This window comes from Nannospalax galili, unplaced genomic scaffold (genome assembly GCF_000622305.1).
Source record: "Nannospalax galili isolate Female #2095 unplaced genomic scaffold, S.galili_v1.0 scaffold47, whole genome shotgun sequence".
Taxonomy (NCBI): Eukaryota; Metazoa; Chordata; class Mammalia; order Rodentia; family Spalacidae; genus Nannospalax; species Nannospalax galili.
In genome coordinates, this window is record NW_008357641.1 from 901442 (window position 1) to 917108 (window position 15667).

General features: G+C 48.2%; 1 protein-coding gene across 1 annotated transcript; it reads left to right on the forward strand.

The window, feature by feature from the left end:
• Positions 1–473: 473 nt before the first annotated feature.
• On the forward strand, positions 474–14443 carry Asf1b (anti-silencing function 1B histone chaperone). The gene is made up of 4 exons (XM_008855510.3): positions 474–789; positions 9242–9357; positions 12725–12901; positions 13432–14443. The coding sequence occupies exons 1-4, from the start codon at positions 681–683 to the stop codon at positions 13645–13647; spliced, it is 618 nt and encodes a 205-aa protein (XP_008853732.1). The 5' UTR covers positions 474–680; the 3' UTR covers positions 13648–14443.
• Positions 14444–15667: the final 1224 nt, after the last annotated feature.

A 15667-nucleotide genomic window follows, 5' to 3' on the forward strand; every position in this document is an offset into this window, starting at 1 on the left:
GTCCTGGGGAATGGGAACTTTGGGTGGTTACAAGCCGCCCTGTGGGTGCTGGGAACCGAACCCACACTCTCCGCAAGAGCAGCAAGTGCTCTTAACCGCTAAGTCATCCCTCGGGCTACAGTTTCCTGCGCTCTAAAGTAAGTACCGTGCGCCACCGTTCGGCGGTTGGCCGGGCAGCTCTCTTCGGAAAGCATCTTTCGGAAAAGCGGAGCAAGGGCGTGGGCCACGCGGTGCGGGAACCCTCGGGATTGGATCAGAGAAGTTCCGCCCGCAGGCTTCGCCCACCCCCGCCCTAGTTATCGGAGTCGGAGACGCTGGGGATTGGTTCCCCACCAACACTTTAGGACACTGGGAGATAGTCCCGCCTCCCCTGCCTGGGGAAGAGGGAGCGTCTCTGATTGGCCTGGGGAGTTCCGGCGCGAGCCAGTAGACGCTCCAGGATTGGCTAATAGGCTCTCGCGCCGCCAAGGAACGTTGGTGGTGATTGGCTTTCGGGCCGAGCTGGCTATTTGAAGGCGGCGCGCGGAGTAGGTGGGGCGGGGTGGTCCACACCTCTGTCGGCGGAGAGAGGAACCGGGGTTTCTTAGCTGATCCTGCTCGTTCACCTCCGTTCCCAGTCGCTTTTGCCACCGCCGAGCGCCGACCAGGGCTCCGCCGCAGCAGCTGCCCTCTGCGAGGTGATGGCCAAGGTGTCGGTGCTGAATGTGGCGGTCCTGGAGAACCCGAGCCCTTTCCAAAGCCCCTTCCGGTTCGAGATCAACTTCGAATGTAGTGAGGCCCTGGAGGACGGTGAGACTGGGCCCGTGTAAAGACCCCCAGACCTGCCTGTCCCTTCCCACCCCCGGGTTTCTTCCACTCCCCGGAAACCTCCCCGTCAGCCCACCCGATCGTCCCTTGGCAACACACCTCCGTGGCCCCAACTCCGACCTCCTCGTGTATACCCCGCGATCTCTAATGGAGGCCTTTTGATTCCTGGTCCTGTAGTGCTCGTCCTTGGCACATTTTCCAATGTAGAGACGTCAGTCTTCATTTAACCTTTGGAGACTCACAGCCGCTCCATCTTCCCTATGGCAAGACCCCCGTTCCAACCACTCCCCGATTTTCACCTAGGAAAACTTCCACCTATCCTCTCCCCAGCAGTGAGACACTATGCACTTCCTCCTATGGGGACCCCCAACTTCCAGCACCCTCCCCCCATTTTTCCTCGCGGACACTTTCCCCGAAGTGGACAGACCCTTCTCATTCTTTTTCTTTGTGATGCTCCCTCTCCCCACTGGCGAATCTCTTTCACACCATTTGTCTCCTAACAATGCATTCTCCAAACAACTCCAGTTTTGCCCCCAGCAGTTTCTGCTTGTCACCTGTAACTGCATGGGTATTACCCAGAACCAAGCTTCCTTCTTTAGCTTGGTCCCAACCATATGCTTGAGCTTCCCCTGGTGGGGAGGGATAGGGGCTTCTAGCTCCTGTTGCTGCAGGTAATTTTGTCTCCTCAGTACCGGTTCTGGGGGTGGCACAGCCAGGCAGGCCTTAGCAGGTTCCTGAGGTTTCCACTGGCTTCCAGCTGGCTCAGTGCAAGCAATTCCTCTTCCCTTTTGGTGGGCTGATCTAATCAGGGCAGTGGCTGAACAGTGCTGGGTCAGCTGGAAGGTCACTGCCTTTTGTGCATCTTTTATAGAGTGACTTAATTCATCTGTGCAACATAAAGGTGGATGTTCATCTCATCTGTTAAATGAGAGGACAGGAGCCACAAAGAGCAAAAGACTTCTCAGATGAAGTATGTGCACAGGTAAAATGTGAGATTACCTGGGAGTCTCAGCTCCACAGAAGGCAAATCCTGCTTTCAGGAGGAAGTACTCCATGAGACCATTTCTCTACGGAGGGTTGAAAAAAAGAGGTAGCAGCTGAGGAAGTGGAACTCTGAGAGGCTTAGAGTGTGCCAACTTGTGCCTCTTGGTGGTTGGTGGATGATTTTTAGGCAAAGCCATCCACTCCTGTTAGCGTGGAGCTTTTACAGTGTGTGCTTTGGTGGGTTGATGGCTCAGCCTCTCATAAGCAGGAGTCTGCTTATGACTAACCATAAACTAGGTTAAATCCTTTCTGGGACAAGACAGAGTGCAGAATAACACTGTGGAACAATATTTAATTTTAAAGCCAGGAGGAGATACAAAGAGCTAACAGGCTAAAGGATTCACAGTTCCCAGATGGCAAGAGACTGGGTTTCAATGCCTCTTTGTGCTCCTTGCACTTAAAAATGGTTGCATGGTCATTATCTAGTACTTTTAGTCCTTATTTATAGCATTGGAGCAGACAAGACAAGAGTCGGGCTCCTACTCACTTTTGAATAGGAACAGAGCGACTTTTTCAAGTCACCCAGCCGCCAGTTTGTAAAACTGTTACCACTGAAGCTTATCTCTGAGTTCTGAGTCCAGATTCTTAGTTTCTTTATTTGTATAGTGTGTATGTATTCATGTGTGCTTGTGGAGGCCAGAGGTAAAAATCGGGCGTCTTTCTCAATTACTTTTTTTTTTTTTTTTTGAGACAGGGTCTCTACTGAACCTGGAGCTCTGATTCTGCTATACTGGCTGGCCAGTAAGCTAGGGATCAATCCACTTACTCTGTAATCCCAGCAGTGGGATTACAGACATGTGTCATCACATCCAGCTTTTTTTTTTTTTTTTTTTTTGGTTTTTTTGAAGCAGGGTCTCCCTGTGGCCCCAGCTGTCCTGGAACTCACTATGTAGACCGGGCTGGCCTTGAACTCACAGAGATCTGCCTCTGCCTCCCAAGTGCTGGGACTACAGGCGTGAGCCACCACGCTCGGCACATCCAGCATTTTTAAAATTAATTTTTACATAAGTGCTGGGGATTCTAGCTCTATTCCTCTTGTTTTCATGGGAAGCACTTTACCAACTGAGATACCTCTCCAGCCTTTGAATTCTTTATCTTTGCTCCAGTCCTGGAAAAAAAAAAAAAAGAAAGAAAGAAAGAAATTTACTTGTAGGTTTTGTGTGTGTTTTGGTACTAGGAATCAAACCCAAGGCCAAACATGCTAAACAGGTGCTCTGATACATAGCTGTATCTCTGGCCCAACAGTCCTTACTTTAGAGGTAGAACATAAAATGGATGACCATAGAATTTCTTGGCAAATCAGGATCCTCTGAAAAGACAGAACAGGTGCTATTTTCATTTACAGCTCGACAAGGTGCTTTTCCTCCAAGAATTCCATCTGGTCACAATGACTGATTCCATTCTTCACATTCTGTGACTGACCTGCAAGCTGGCTTTCCTCATCCTGGTCTCTTCCACAAAGTGTAGAGAAGCAGTAGCTGTTCCCTGCCTCCTCTTGACACCATCACCTGAAACCCGAGAAGCCCCCCCAGCCCTGGTCAGGTGATCTCCATTTCCCAAGGGCTCTAAGCCCTATGTTCTCTGCTCAACATCTGGAGGTAGGTACAGATTTACATGTACTGTACTTGGCCTGGCATTCTACCTCTACACCTCTATTTAGTTGAGAATTTCAACAGACAGGAGCTGATTAAGTCATAGAAGCCAGATGTTATGCACCAAGGCCAACCATCATTAATCTTGTGATGATGAACAAAGGCCAGGTGATAAATACACAGAAAGAAGTCCTAATAGAAGTTTAAAACAGGAGAGGGCAGGTGTGATGTGCACTATTGTAATGTGCAGGAAGATGCCAGCCTAGGCTACCTAGGGAAACCTGGTCTCAAACAACTGAAACAAGCAGGGTGGCACATACCTGTAATCCCAGTACTCAGAAGGTGAAAAGGCTAGAGGATCAGAAGTTCAGGGTCAGCTTCAGCTACATAACAAGTTCCAGGCCAGCCTAGGCTTCCTAAAACCCTGTCCCCAAAAAACAAAGCAAAAGGAGGAAAAAGGGAGTTGGCTGAGGGTTAGCTCATTAATAGAGTGGTTGCCTAGGGTGTGTAAAGTCTTTCTATGTCTTTAATAGATTGTCTGCTTTGGTTTTCTTTTCCTAAATACTAAAAGGTATACAGGTGTAAGTGTGAACTTAGGGCATCAAGACAAAATGGAATTGAGCTTGGGAGATGACTCAGTGAATAAAACAGCTCTCAGGCCAGCTAGCCTAGCATATGTCTGGCACCTTAGGTTATTCTCTGACCTCCACATAAGGCATGGCTCAGGCACAGCCACATTCATACACAGGAAAATGTCTATAAACACATATTACACATACACACACACATTAAAAAACAAAAAGGCGCCGGGCATGGTGGCGCACGCCTTTAATCCCAGCACTCGGGAGGCAGAGATAGGCGGATCTCTGTGAGTTCAAGGCCAGCCTGGTCTACATAATGAGTTCCAGGACAGCTGGGGCTACAGGGAGACCCTGTCTCAAAAAGGCAAAAAAAAGGGGGGGGGGGGCTGGAGAGATGACTCAGCAGCCAGGAGCACTGGCTGCTCTTACAGAGGACTCCAGTTTGAGTCCCAGCACCCAGATGGCAGCTAACAATTGTAACTCCAGTTCCAAGGGGATTCAGTTCCAATGCCCTCTTCTGACCATTGAGGGCATTGCATGACATGGGTTCACTTACCTACATGCAGGCAATACACTTATAAAATAAAAATAATAAATATTTGCCAGGTGTGGTAGCCAGATGTCTTTTGTCCCATCACTCGGGAGGCAGAGGCAGGCAGATCTCTGAGTTCAAGGCCAGCCTGAGTTCAGGCCAGCTCGGGCTACAGAGAGACCCTGTCTCAAAAAGCTAAAAAATTTTTTTTTAATATTATTTTTATTTTATGTGTATGAGTATATTACCTGTATGTATGAGTGCACCCATGTCATACAATGCTGTGGAGGTCAGAAGAGGGCTTCAAATTCCCCAGGAACTGGAGTTAAGGACCATTTGTAGCCGCCATGTGGGTGCTGGGAATCTAACCTGGGTCCTCTGCAAGAGCAGTCAGTGCTCTTAACTGCTGAGTCATCTCTCCTAAAAAAAATTAAAAAACACACCAAAAAGGGGGTGGGGGCGGGCCCTGGAGAGATGCCTCAGCGGTTAAGAACACTAACTGTTCTTGCTGAAGACCCAGACCCGGGTTCGAATCCCAGCACCCACATGGCAGCTAACATCTGTATGTAATTCCAGTTCCAGGGGATCTGACAGCCTCTTCTGTCCTCTGCGGGCATTGCACGACATGGGTGCACCTACCTACACACAGGCAATACACACATACACATAAAATAAAAATAATAAATATTTAAGAAGAAAGCCAGGCATGGTGGCACATGCCTTTAATCCCAGCACTCTGGAGGCAGAGGCAGGTGGATCTCTGTGAGTTCAAGGCCAGCGTGGTGGTCTACACAGTTCCAGGACAGTTGGGGCTACAGGGAGACCCTGTCTCAAGAAGACCAAAAAAAAAAAAAAAAATTTAAAAAGAAAAAAAACACCGAAAGGACAAGGGTTGGGCATGATGGTGCACACCTTTAATCCCAGCATTCAGGAGGCAGAGGCAGGCAGATCTGAGTTTGAAACCAGCCTGGTCTATACAGTGAGACCCTGTCTCAGAAATCCACAAAAGACAAAATAGAGTCCAGTCCTATATTTGGTTGGTATGAATTTATGCTATGTGAACAACTGATGGCCCACACCTACTTCTGAGGGAACAGAGCCTTTGTGATTGGCTGTAGAAGTCCTTTAGGAACCAATATCCATAGATGCTCAAGGCCCTTCTACAAAATGGTGTAGTGTTTGCATAGACAGAAACTGCACATATTCTACCATAGACTTTATTGTTATTGCTAGCACTAAGGGTTATTTATTCACTTTTAAAAGCAATTCTTTATTTTTGTCTTTTTTTTTTTTTTTTTTTCAGAGCTGAGGACCAAACCCAGGGCCTTGTGCTTGCTAGGCAAATGCTCTACCACTGAGCTAAATTCCCAGCAATTCTTACATTTATTTTATATGTATGAGTGTTTTGCCTACATGTAAGTGTGGGATGCCATGTGTGCAATGCCTGTGGAGGCCAGAAGAGGGCACTGGATTCCCTGGAACTGGGTGGTTGCGAGTTGCCATGTAGTTGTTGAGAACTGAACCTGGGTCCTCTGGAAGAGCAGTCAGTACTCTTAACTGCTGAGCCATCTCTCCAGCCCTTAACTTATTTTAAAAAGATAAAAAGGTGTTTTGTATATATGAATGTATTGCCTGCATGTAGGTAGTTGCAGTGCCCATGGAGATCAGAAGAGGGCGTTGGGTTCCTCTTAACCACTGAGCGATCTCTCCAGCACCTTAATTTTTTTTTTGGCCTTTTTGAGACAGGGTCTCCATGCTGGGACTAAAGGTGTGCGCCACCCCTCCTGGCTTAAATTTTTATTTCCTAAAAAAAAAAATTTTCTTTTTATCTTATGTGTGAGTGTATTGTCTGCACATATTTAAGTGCACCCATGTTGTGCAATGCCCATGGAGGTCAGAAGGTGTCAGATCCCCTGGAATTCAAATTACAGATGGTTGTTTGCTGCCATGTGGGTGGTGGGAACCGAACCCAGATGCTCTTAACTTCTGAGTTATCTTTCCAGCCTTTAAATTTTTTTTTTTGAGGGGGGCGTTCTTTTTGAGCTTGAACTCACAGAGATCCGCCTGCCTCTGCCTCTCAAGTGCTAGGATTAAAGACCTGCACCACCACACCCGGCCAGCCTCTAAATTTTTTATTTTATGTATATGAGGATTTGGTTGCATGTATGTAAGAGCACCATATACATGCAGTACCTACAGAGGCCTGAAGAACACATTGGATCCCTTGCATCTGGAGTTACAGGCACCATATGGGTGCTGGCAACCTAGCCCTGGTCCTCCAAGATCAACAAGTACTCTTAACCTCTGAGCCATCTCTTCAGCTCCTAATTATATTTTGAAAACATTCATCCACCAAGTGTGGTGTTATGCCACAGATATGTAAACACCTGTTATCCCAATATTTGGGAGCTGTGGCAGAAAGATTGTAAATTCCATTCTAGTCTGGGCTACACTTTTTTTTTTTCTTTTGGAGACTCTTCCTATAGTCCCAGCTGGCCTGGAACTTTGTATGTAGACCACCTAGACCTCGAATTCATAGAGATTATCTGCCTCTTAAGTGCTAGGATTAAAGGTGTGTGCACCACACCCAGCCCTGGCTTTTCTTTTGTAATGTGTATGTGTGCAACAGATGTGGTTCATATGCTTTCATGTGGCCATCAGAGGACAACTTGCTGGAGTCAGTTCTCTCCTTACCATGTGAGTTCCAGGGATCAAACTCAAGTCTTCAGGTTTGACAAGTACCTTAGCCTAGTGAGCCATCTCTCAGGCCTGACCCTGTTTTTTGAAGAAAAGAAAACTTCATGAGGTTTAGAATAATTCCAGTTTATGGGCCCTTATCTCAAATCATCTGTTCATAGAGATGGTTTGATCAGTTCTGACTTTTCAGTCAGTACTTGGGTGTGGTCCTTCATGAATTCTGTGTTCTGTTTGTCCCATGTTATGGCATTCACTGTCTATTTGCTTCTTGCATACACACTACATTTCAATAGGTTTTGACCTAGACTAGGCAAGGTCAAGTGCTTTGGGCACTAGGAACTGCCCTATATCAAGCTCTTTTCTGCTTAGCCCTTCTTTCAGCACATTAATCAGATGCAAGGAAGCAGTGTGAGCCATTATAGCAAAATGAGAGCAAGGTTAATACACTTTTCTGTCTTTCCAGAAAAATGGATTCTAGTAGTGTCACTACTTAAAGTAAGTCCATGGAGCCCAATGTGGTGGCACACATCTTTATTCCCAGTACTCCGGAGGCAGAGACAGGCATATCTCTGTGAGATTGAGGCCAGTTGAAGCTACAGGGAGATCCTGTCTCAAAAAAAAAAAAAAAAAAATTAGCCAGGCGGTGGTGCATGCCTTTAATCCCAGCACTCCGGAGGCAGAGGCAGGTGGATCTCTGACTTCAAGGCCAGCCTGGTCTACATAGTGAGTTCCAGGACAGCTGGGGCTACAGGGAGACCCTGTCTCAAAAAGACCAAAATAAATAAATAAATAATAAATAAATAAATTCATGGTGCTTGGGGCATGCTCTGCTGGGCAGCACTTGCCTGTCACATGTAAGGCCCTGGGTTCCCTAGCACTACAAAAAAATCAAATCAAATCAAATTCCTGCATGCTGAGACTGAAGTTTGAACCCTGGTGAACCGTATGCACAGAGAAGGGCCTAGGTGAAATTGCAGAGGGACAGGACGCGGATATATCGAGGAAGGCCTTGGGGCTCAGGTGACAGAGCACCATGGTGTGGCCCTGCATTGGTATGCTTCCAGAGTTGGATGCCTGCACCGCACTGGACCAAGGGCCTTACAGCTTCCAAGAGCTTGCTTCCTGTGAAAAATCTCAGCTTGTGAAACTTCTCCCAGCTGCTAGAGCTGGGGATTGTGTAATTTCAAAGAACCTAAAATAAGTTCCAGTTCTCTTGCCAAGCTTCCCTGTACTAGTATGACCTTGCCCCTGATACACTTGGCCCTCCTGCAAGAAACAGTGGGCACTGGGGATCTCCCATGATTGATGGGCAGAGTCTCCAAGTGCTTTTTCTTAATTCTGAGCATACTCTGGGACTGAGCCCCCCTACCAGATGGGGTACAGAGTCAGGATTTGGAGATACACTCTCTTGTCATTTGCTGACGGAGTGTCCCACAAATGTGTGTAAGTAAGCATGAGTTGTGCACAAGTTTGGGACAAATTGATTCCCTCGGCAGCCTTACTTTCCCAACTCTTGCCACCTGGCTTTTCCTCGGGATCAGAATCTGCCATCCTGCCCAGTGGTTGAGGGATCTGCTCCACTCAGTCGCACTAGTCCTTTGTGAAAGAGGATGTGGCTTCCCATCCAGGATCCCAGAAGCCAGGGTCCCAGAGTGGCCCTGCTCCCTCTGCATGCCTACGTCATGGGACTCTTGAGTCAGCTTCTGCCATGTGGTTCATCTCTGCCTCTGAGAGCCCCAAGTTTCCCACAGGGCCAGAGTCAAGGTCACCTGGCCCAGTTAGGCCAACAGGAGAAATAGCCCTACAGAAGTAGAGCTTCATATCTGCCCTAGTTCAAAATTGTGGTGCATGAGCCTAGTGCCCTACAAACACTAGCTCACAGAACATTCCTGAATATTCAGGATCTTCCCAAAACAGTAAAATACCCTTCCCTGCTCTCTTGCTGTTAAGTTGTATCAGTCTTTAATCTCCCTGCCATGTGCTTGCAGACCTGGAGTGGAAGATAATTTACGTGGGCTCAGCAGAGAGCGAGGAGTTTGATCAAATCCTAGACTCCGTACTGGTAGGCCCCATTCCTGCAGGAAGGCACATGTTCATCTTTCAGGTAAGACAGATGCATCTTAGCCCTTGACTTGTCTCAGGCTAGGGTTAGGGTTAGGGTTTATATTTGGTTTCTTGGTTTGCTTTTGAGAGAAAGTCTCACTGTGGCCCTGGCTGGCTTCAAATTTATAGACACCTGCCTGCCTCTGCCACCTGAGTGCTGGATTTAAAGGCATGTACCATCATGCCTTCTGAATTTAGGATTTGGTTTTGTTTTGGGTCATCTTTCCATCAGCCAGAGCTAGGTGTGGCAGATCACACCTGTAACCCCAGCATGCTTAGAACTAGCCTGGGCTACATAGCAAAACCTATTTCAAATACCACATGAACTCACAACTAGCAACACTAACCACATCTGAACAAAGCCTACCTAGCACAGTACTTGCCATCGACTATTTCACCAGACAGACTTCAGCGCTGTACTTGGGGTCTTATTTATTTTGTTGTATGATGTAAATCTTTATTATATTTTATGTGTATGAGTGTATTGCCTGCATGCGTGTATGTGCATCTGTGTCATGCAATGCCTATAGAGGTTAAAAGAAGGCATTGGATCTTCTGGAACTGGGGCTGTTAGCTGTGGGTGCTGGGAATTGAACCTGGGTCCTCTGCAATAGCAGCCAGTACTATTAAGTGCTGAGCCATCTCTCCAGCCTCTATGATGTAAATTTTTACTCATCAATTACATTTTAAGACATGACAATAAATTATTTAACATCAGTGAGTGAGTGAAACCTTTGCATGTATAATGAAAAATTAGTATCTATTAAAGGTGGAAGCTGGCTATGTAGTAGATGTCTATAATCTCAGTACTTGGGAGACCGAGGCAGGAAGATTGCTTTGGGTTCAAGGCCAGCCTGGCTTTATAGCAAAACCTTGTTAAAAAACAAGAAGGCAAGGGGTCTGGAGAGATTGCCCAGTGGTTAAGACCTGGCTAAAGAGGACCCGGGTTCAGTTCCTAGCCACCACCTGGTGGCTTACTACCTTCTGTAACTCCAGTTCCAGTGTGTCTGATGCCCTCTTCTGGCCTCTGTGGATATTACATGCATGGTGTACTTACATACATAACAAGCAAGCAAAACACTTAGACACATAAAAATAACTAATACAGCCAGGTGTGGTGGCACACACCTTTAATTCCAGCACTTGGGAGGCAAAGGCAGGCGGATCTCTGTGAGTTCAAGGCCAGCCTGGTCTACATAGTGAGTTCCAGGATAGCTGGGGCTACAGGGAGACCCTGTCTCGAAAAGACCAAACAAACAAACAAATAAATAAATACTACAAAAACAAAACAAAGAGGCGGATAAAGGCAGTAATGAATATAAACCTTAAATGTGTCTTCTGCTGTGAGATCGTTGACAATGTAGCAAGGAAAATGTTCCCGAGGGTTCAGTCCATGGTTGCTTAGCTCCTTTCTAGGCCAAGAAGGAGGCAGAATATTGTGGCAGGAGCATGTAATAGTCTGTTCACATTCTGGCAGATAGAAACAAGCTTGTCACTAAGAAGCTCCCAGATAGTGGCACTAGACAGGCAGCCAAAAGGCTCCTTGTTCTCCACATGAAAGCTGACTTGAGAAGGACAGGTAACCACTAGTTTGGCCTCAGGTTGGAACCTGAGCACAAGGTTTTTCTCTGCTCTGTGTCTGTATATAATCACAAAAATATACTTTTTGACTTTCGGGTTCCAGAGGTAAGGAGTTGGTGGATTTGAAAACACAGTGAGTAATGAATAGCCCTCCGGTTCATTGTGATTGGACTCATCAGCAGCACGTGTTCTTAGCAAGCATTGGCATCTCTACTCAAATCCATTATCTATTCACCTACTTCCCTTTGCAGTTACCAAACTAGCTGTCTGTTCTAGTTAACCTTCTATTGCTGTAATAGACCATTCTGTCCAAAACCAACTTGGAAAGGAAAGGACTTATTTCATTTTACTCTTCCAAGTGGCAGTGCATCATTGAGGGAAGTCAGGGCAGGAACCTGGAGGCAGTCACTGAAACAGACCATGGAAGAATGCTTGCTCCTCTGGCCTGTGCTCAGCCTACTTTCTTGCATAACCCAGGACTACTTGCCCAGGGATGGTACCACCCACAGTGGGCTGGTACATGCCCACAGGCCAGTCCTATGGAGAAAATTCTCCAGTTGAGGTTCCCTCACCCCAGTCAAGTTGACAACTGACACTATCCAGCACACTATCTTTTTTTTTTTTTTAATATTTTATTATTTTTATTTTATGTGTACGAATGTGTTGCCTACATGTATGTGAGTGCACCTGTGTCATGCAATTCCGAGGAGGTCAGAAGAGGGCTTCACATTTCTCTGGAACTGGAGTTAAGGACAGTTCGTGGCCCCAATTTGGGTGCTGGGAATCAAACCCAGGTCCTCTGCAAGAGCAGTCAGTGCTCTTAACTGCTGAACCACCTCGTGCTCTTAACTGCTGAGCCACCTCTCCAGCCCCCGACATTATCCTCTTACCAAACTCACTAAGCCCCTGTGCACAAGCCAGGACCTGTTTCCTGAGCTTATGACCTAGCTGTCACACAGGACCCCATACTGGAGATGTTCTGCTGTCACTGTTAGACGTATCATAGTTTTTTTGTGTTTTTCTATTGTTTTTGCTTTTTGAGACAGGATCTCATTATGTAGCCCTGGCTGATCTAGGACTCTACCTATGTAGACCAGGGTGGCCTCAAACTCACAGAGATCTGCCTGCCTCTACTTCCCAAGAGCTGGGATTAAAGGAGTGTGCTACTGTGCCCAGGTTGGAAACATCATAGTTTTCATTTGGATGAGTTTCAACTTGCACCAACATAGCTGCTCCTATCCAGATCCAAACGTCCTAATCTACTGTCCTCTGCTGCTGGGTCTAGACCACTGCCTCTCTGTAGAGTGAGTTATGCCTGGCCTGCCTGCTTCTGCTGCAGCCCTTCTGTCACACCTCCACATGCTACCAGTCTTTTCAGATCTTACCTCCTGCTAAACATTGATCTTTCCCAAGCCCTTAACTGTCCCAATAAACCCAGGATTGCCTGGCATCTACCTGTCCAGTCTCATCTTAAGGCCACTCCCCTAGTTTACCACATTCCTCCTGTGTCTCCTGGTCGTGTTTACCAGTTTTGAAATTAATTGATTTTTGTGGTGCTGAGGTTGGAAGGCAGGGTTCCATTCCTGCTGGGCAAGCATGCTGCCACATGGAATCATAATTTCCACTTCATAGTCAGCTATGTGATTGGTCTGTCTAATCCCAGTTAACTGAAAGTCCTTGAGCATTGAACATGCTTTCTGCTCAGGAAATACAAGTTCCTTGGGGGGTTTTGTTAATGACATTGAGGGGGGACTGGCTGTGTTAAGGCCCAGGATGTGTCTCCCCAGGCTGATGCCCCAAACCCATCCCTCATCCCTGAGACGGATGCTGTGGGAGTGACTGTGATCCTGATCACCTGCACCTACCACGGACAAGAGTTCATCCGTGTGGGCTACTACGTCAACAATGAGTACCCCAACCCTGAGCTTCGGGAGAACCCTCCACCAAAGCCAGACTTCTCTCAGGTGGGGCCTGTTCCCTGCACTTCCTGCTTCAGACAGGCCAGTGCCTTTACTTTTGGGGAAAATGGGAGCCAAGGTCCCTTGTAAAGGTTTACAAATTGTGAAGGTTTACAAGCTGTGCTCCATCTGTGCCGTGTTGGGCTAGAGCTATGACAGTGAACATCTTTTCCTTCTCTGAGGCATGCCTCACAAAATCACAGTGGAGTACACTGTAACCCCAGCATCCTAGCCCTCAGGATGCTGAGGCAGGAGTACCATGAGTCCCAGCCAGCCTGGGCTATATATGTATTGAGACTGCCTCCAAAAGCTAAACAGATGGGGTGTGATGGCTCACTCTAGTAATCCTAGCACTTGAAAGGCAGAGGCAAGAGGATCATAACAAGTTTGATCTATGTAGTGAGTAACAAGCAGAACCAGGACTAGGAAGGCCCTGGCAAAATCAGCAGTCTGCTCTCTTAGGCTCGAGGTGGGGTCTGAGAGAGTCTATAGAAGTAATGAATATTTATGATGACAAGAATGGACAATTTTTCCAGCTCCAGCGGAACATCTTGGCCTCCAACCCTCGGGTGACTCGCTTTCATATCAACTGGGACAACAACCCAGACAGGCTGGAGGCCATAGAGAACCAAGACCCCAACCTGGACCCCAGCCTGGACTGTAGCCTTCCCCTTAGCTGCATTCCCATCAAAGGCCTGGGCCTCCCCAGCAGTATCCCAGGTCTCCCAGAGAACTCCATGGACTACATCTGAATGGGGGATTCAGCTGGGCTTACAGGACCATGGCCAGTCCCCCTGCACATCTGAAGGGGTTGTGCTTGATTATCTCAAGGACGTTGAGGCCATGAGCTGCCTCCAAGCCTGTCAGCGTTGGCCCCAAGGAAAGAGTGGGCCCTAGACTCTTCTACCCCAGGTCCAAAAGGATCATCCCACTTCGGACTCGGGCCTCTAGGAAACAGGTACTTCTGTTCCTTCTTTCTGATGGTGTTTTCTCTCCTATGCTGTCAGCTCCTGTGAGAGCTCTCTGTACACCACCTACCCTGAAGGCTAGCTTAGGTGGTACCTGGCTGGGCTCTGGCCAGAGGCTGTCACTCCTTCCCCACCTTGGCTCCTGAGGCTCCCAGGCTAGGAGTCCTGGTTAGCAGACTCTACTACTGCTGTCCTCCCAGGGTGTGAGTCATCCAGTCTAGCCACCCCTAGAAAACTCTTCCCCAAAGGTGAGCTCCCTAAGCTGAGGAAGGATAGCAGGGGCCTCTGTCACAGCAACCTTCTCCTGACTGGCTTTCTGAGGGGGTCTCTTGAGTAGAAGGCATGTTGAAAGGCCTACTGCTCACAGCCTGGCCCCATAGAGTCATCAGGGTTGCTGTGACCACATGCTCTCACAGGCCACCAGGGCAAGGGAAGCATTTGGCTCCTTGAACTTAACAGCTTTCCTTCTCTGCCCTGCCTAGCACCCTGGTCCCCTGCTGCTCCATGGGTACTGTTAGGACTGCAGTTTGTATATTAAAAGTGTTTGGTTTAAAAATAAAAAGCACTTCATCTAGATTGCCTGTTTCTGCTTTTGTCTCTAGTAGCTGAGGCAGCTTTGTCACCCTCACCCTTTGTCTTGGGTATCCTCTTGTCCCATGGGTGGCTGGCCCATCTCCCTTTGCTGTCTCAACTAGTTGTACAGTTGCTTTCCAGGCTGAGAGGGTCAGAGACAGTTTTTTGTTGTCCAAGCTTGACACTAGCTGTTCTGCAGATAGATGATAACCAGTGATCCCCCCACCCCCCCAGACTGCCCTTGACGCATGGGCATAGAGAAAAATTGTGATCTAAGGGCATATGCAGTCTAGTTTTGTTAAATTTCACTTAGCTTTACTATGTAACTCCACGGAAGAAGCTCCACTCTTGGGCCAGGGGACTGCAGCTGATCTGGGAAGGGGCGGGAACAGCTGTGGGCTAGAGGCAGGTTGTGCACTAGGAAGCACAGCAGTGAGCCCATGGAGATCACGGGGGAGGCAACTTCCCTTCAGATTCAGAGTTTTGGCTCAGCACCTGGCCACTGTGAGGGGAGGGGGTGTGATGATTGTCTATCCTAGAGTGTTTGGGTGGGTTGCCCCAGGTAGCAGAATGATGGAGGAACTTGTAGAAGAATTCAGTGTGTCAGGGTGGGATTCCAAACATCAACCTAGTGCTTCAGGTTCCTCATGGCAGCGGCAGAGTTGGGAAACTGAGTGTTCCGGCTGTGTGGCTGTGCATTGGGCTGAGGGTGTCACTTAGTGGTACAATGGTTGCTTAGCAGGTGGCAGACGTTTCGTGCAATCCTCAGCATTGCATAAAAATAAAATTTTTAAGTGGGCACTTCCAGAGGGCAGGTTTCCCTGGCAGTACCCAGGCAGGTAGTGATTAGGTAAAAAGTCTGGCAGTGCCTCTGTAGCATGGGAGTGATGATAGTACCTACGTGATAGGAATGGGAAGTCGTGTACTGATACTACTTAGCAGAAACCCACAGCAAAGAGGTGGGCACTGAGCGCCTCCTCCCAGCCCGCCCTTGTTTCAGGGTCTCTAGCTGTAGCTGGGGGCAAATCCAAGCGGACCCCAAACTGGCCTGGCCACTGATGTCCAGCGCCCGGCCTTCCGAACGACTCCGATCGGCGCCCAGCGACCTCTGACCGGCGGTGAGCAGGGCCCCTCCCCCGCTGGCAGGTGGACAGCGGCTGCGCCTGCTGGGCCGCGGCGTCAACCTCCGCTGGCCGGCGGCCGCTGCCGCACTGGGCGGGGGCGGGGGCGG

Bases quoted from the DNA above. Each gene is read 5' to 3' on its own strand.
- Asf1b (XM_008855510.3), top strand. From the start codon at position 681: ATGGCCAAGGTGTCGGTGCTGAATGTGGCGGTCCTGGAGAACCCGAGC. The intron at 9,358-12,724 runs GTAAGACAGATG...GTGTCTCCCCAG, and splicing joins GGCACATGTTCATCTTTCAG to GCTGATGCCCCAAACCCATC. The intron at 12,902-13,431 runs GTGGGGCCTGTT...CAATTTTTCCAG, and splicing joins CAAAGCCAGACTTCTCTCAG to CTCCAGCGGAACATCTTGGC.